The sequence below is a fragment of the Atta colombica genome, unplaced genomic scaffold, assembly GCF_001594045.1.
Source record: "Atta colombica isolate Treedump-2 unplaced genomic scaffold, Acol1.0 scaffold105, whole genome shotgun sequence".
Taxonomy (NCBI): domain Eukaryota; kingdom Metazoa; phylum Arthropoda; class Insecta; order Hymenoptera; family Formicidae; genus Atta; species Atta colombica.
This window is the reverse complement of record NW_017259190.1, coordinates 2,464,766-2,467,387: the sequence shown is the minus strand read 5'-3', so window position 1 is coordinate 2,467,387 and position 2,622 is coordinate 2,464,766. Positions and strand designations below refer to the sequence as shown.

At 26.5% G+C, this 2,622-nt stretch overlaps 1 protein-coding gene across 1 annotated transcript in view; it reads left to right on the top strand.

Annotated features, from left to right (window-relative positions):
* LOC108688449 (dynein heavy chain 1, axonemal-like) overlaps nt 1-2,622 on the top strand; it is a 106,064-nt gene that overhangs the window by 100,812 nt on the left and 2,630 nt on the right. The window contains exons 52-54 of the mRNA XM_018194716.1: nt 130-309; nt 559-810; nt 1,200-1,352. Of these exons, the coding sequence (XP_018050205.1) occupies nt 130-309; nt 559-810; nt 1,200-1,352 (585 nt within the window). The remainder of the gene's footprint in view (nt 1-129; nt 310-558; nt 811-1,199; nt 1,353-2,622) is intronic.

Here is a 2,622-nt window from a genome sequence, read left to right as displayed (position 1 = left end):
TATTTAAATAATATATGTAAACAATTTTTGATTAAAAAAAATATTAGAATATATATAATGTATGTTTACTGCATGAAATGTATAGAATTAATTATACAATTTTTAATAAATATTTTGTTAATATTTCAGAATTGTCATTTGACACCAAGCTGGATGCCAAAACTTAAATTTATGATCGAAACGTTATCATCAGAAAAAACTCATCATAACTTCCGATTGTGGTTGACGTCTGCGCCGTCGCCTGACTTTCCAATCAGTATTCTTCAAAATAGCAGCAAAATGACAATTGAATCACCCCGAGGTGTAAAGGTATTAGATATTAGCTGAATTGAAATAATCATTATTTCAATACAATCATTTTATCATTTTTACGCTTTAATAAACTTTAATAAAATATTTTTATGAATATTCATTCTATAACATTAAAAAAAACAAAGTTACGAAATATAAATTTTTGTTATGAAATAAATGCGCAAAAATAAACAAAAGTTTGTTTATTTTTACGTATTATAATTCTTCATAAAATTATCTCGTTCTTGTTTTTCATTTGTAACGTAGACCAATATGTTACGTGCATATCTGACACAAGTCACGGAAATACAAGAGTTTCTGCAATCCGATCACCTGAAAGCTCTGTCATTCAAGCGGCTTATATTCTCACTTTGCATGTTTCACTCAATCCTGATCGAGAGACGGAAATTTGGTCCCCTCGGTTTCAATATATCCTACGATTTCACAAACGGCGATTTAGCTATATGCTTGTCGCAATTGCATATATTCTTCATGGAATACAATACTTTGCCGTTTAAGGTAAAATATCGATCATAAACAAAGCGGATCTTAGTTTCAACAAACATTTTTCTGTCATTCCTATTTTAATTTTACAAACATTGCAAAATAGATAGCACATTTCAAGACTAGAAAGTTATAATATTTTAATATTCTCTTTGTCAAATGTAAAGTTACAGATTAAATATGCAAAATTTTTTTTATATTTTATATTTAAAAAGATTTATTTTGAATTGAGTCGCGTTTCTTATATAATAATTGTCATTATAAATATCTTTATAGCATAATAATATAAAATCCATAGAGTTTCATTTATTTAATTGTTAAGTTTAATGTTTTAAATTTATAACGTTAAATAAAGGCATAAATATATTAATTTTTAAATAATTATTATAATTCCGATAACAAAGGCTCTTATATATACTGCTGGGCATATCAATTATGGTGGGCGAATAACAGATGATTGGGATCGTCGATGTGTTTTGACACTTCTCGAAGACTATTACAATGCTAATGTCATTTCTCAAGATTATCAGTTTGATGAAAAAGGATTTTATCATCAGGTATACAAATTTAAATAAAACGACAACTTTTTTCTAAAAATTATCTATCCCAGATAGCCAAGTGAGATTTAGCATATGCAACAAATTGATGCACTGTATTGTTTTAACTTGTCGACAATTTGCTGTCATTGGAATCTAATGTGAACTGAGCATCAGAAGGACAAATAAATTTCATGAATTTACGAAATTGTAAAGGTATACATTGAGAAATAATAAATTCGTCACGTTGACAGCAAACTGACGGCACGCCATGCACACATGATGACAATTTGCCAGCAATTTGTTGAATTCTAAGGAAAATTTTACGTGACATCAGAATAACAGACAGTTTGTGGAAACACCTTGGCTTTAGTTTGATGAAATTGAATGCGGAATAAATGACAGCAAAATGGCAACATATTGCCCTTACTTGACTATCTGGGATGATATATTAAAATATTAAATTTTAACTTATAGCAATTTCAAAAAATACTACTTTAAAAGTATATATATTAAATATTCTACTTAGCCTAAAATATAAAGAAATATATAAGATATATTAAATCATATTTTAATATTAATAATATTAAAAATAAAAAGAAAAGAAAATAGTAATAAAACAATTTTTTTCTAAAAATTTATAATTTTACACGTAATTTAGAAAATTCAGATTTTAATATTTATTTCATAATATAGTGAGGATCTCACAGATTTTAATGATATGTATGTCATCAAGCTTATCGCCCTGAATAACAATCAAAAGATTTTATCCGTAACTCATTGTTTATTAAAAAATTATTAACAAAAAAGTTGATAATATAAAGTTATATTTAATTTCATAATTTATTATATATAAATTTTACTTAATTTAAATATTATATTATTCGCATATTTGTACATGTGTAAGCAGAAGATTTTGCTCCTTTCCCTTTCCCCAGGGGGGAAGGATCTGCATCCGAAAGATATGATCTAACCCAAACTCAATTTTAGTTCAATCAAATTCAGAAATCATGACAGTCAATTTAAGTGTGGTCAATAATATCAATGGGTAATTGAGACTAAAATTGAGTTTGGGTTAAGTTATATCTTATTGATGCAACTCAATACAGCCTCTCGTAAGAAAGAGCGAAATCTTATCCCTTAAAGTTACCCTTTACAACCCGAAAAGAAGTTTATCTCATATCCCTTATTGCTTAAAGGGCGAAATTGAAACTATAATATTGTTTTTATGTTTTCACATTTATTTATATATAAAAATTGTTTATTTAAATAAATATATATATATATATAT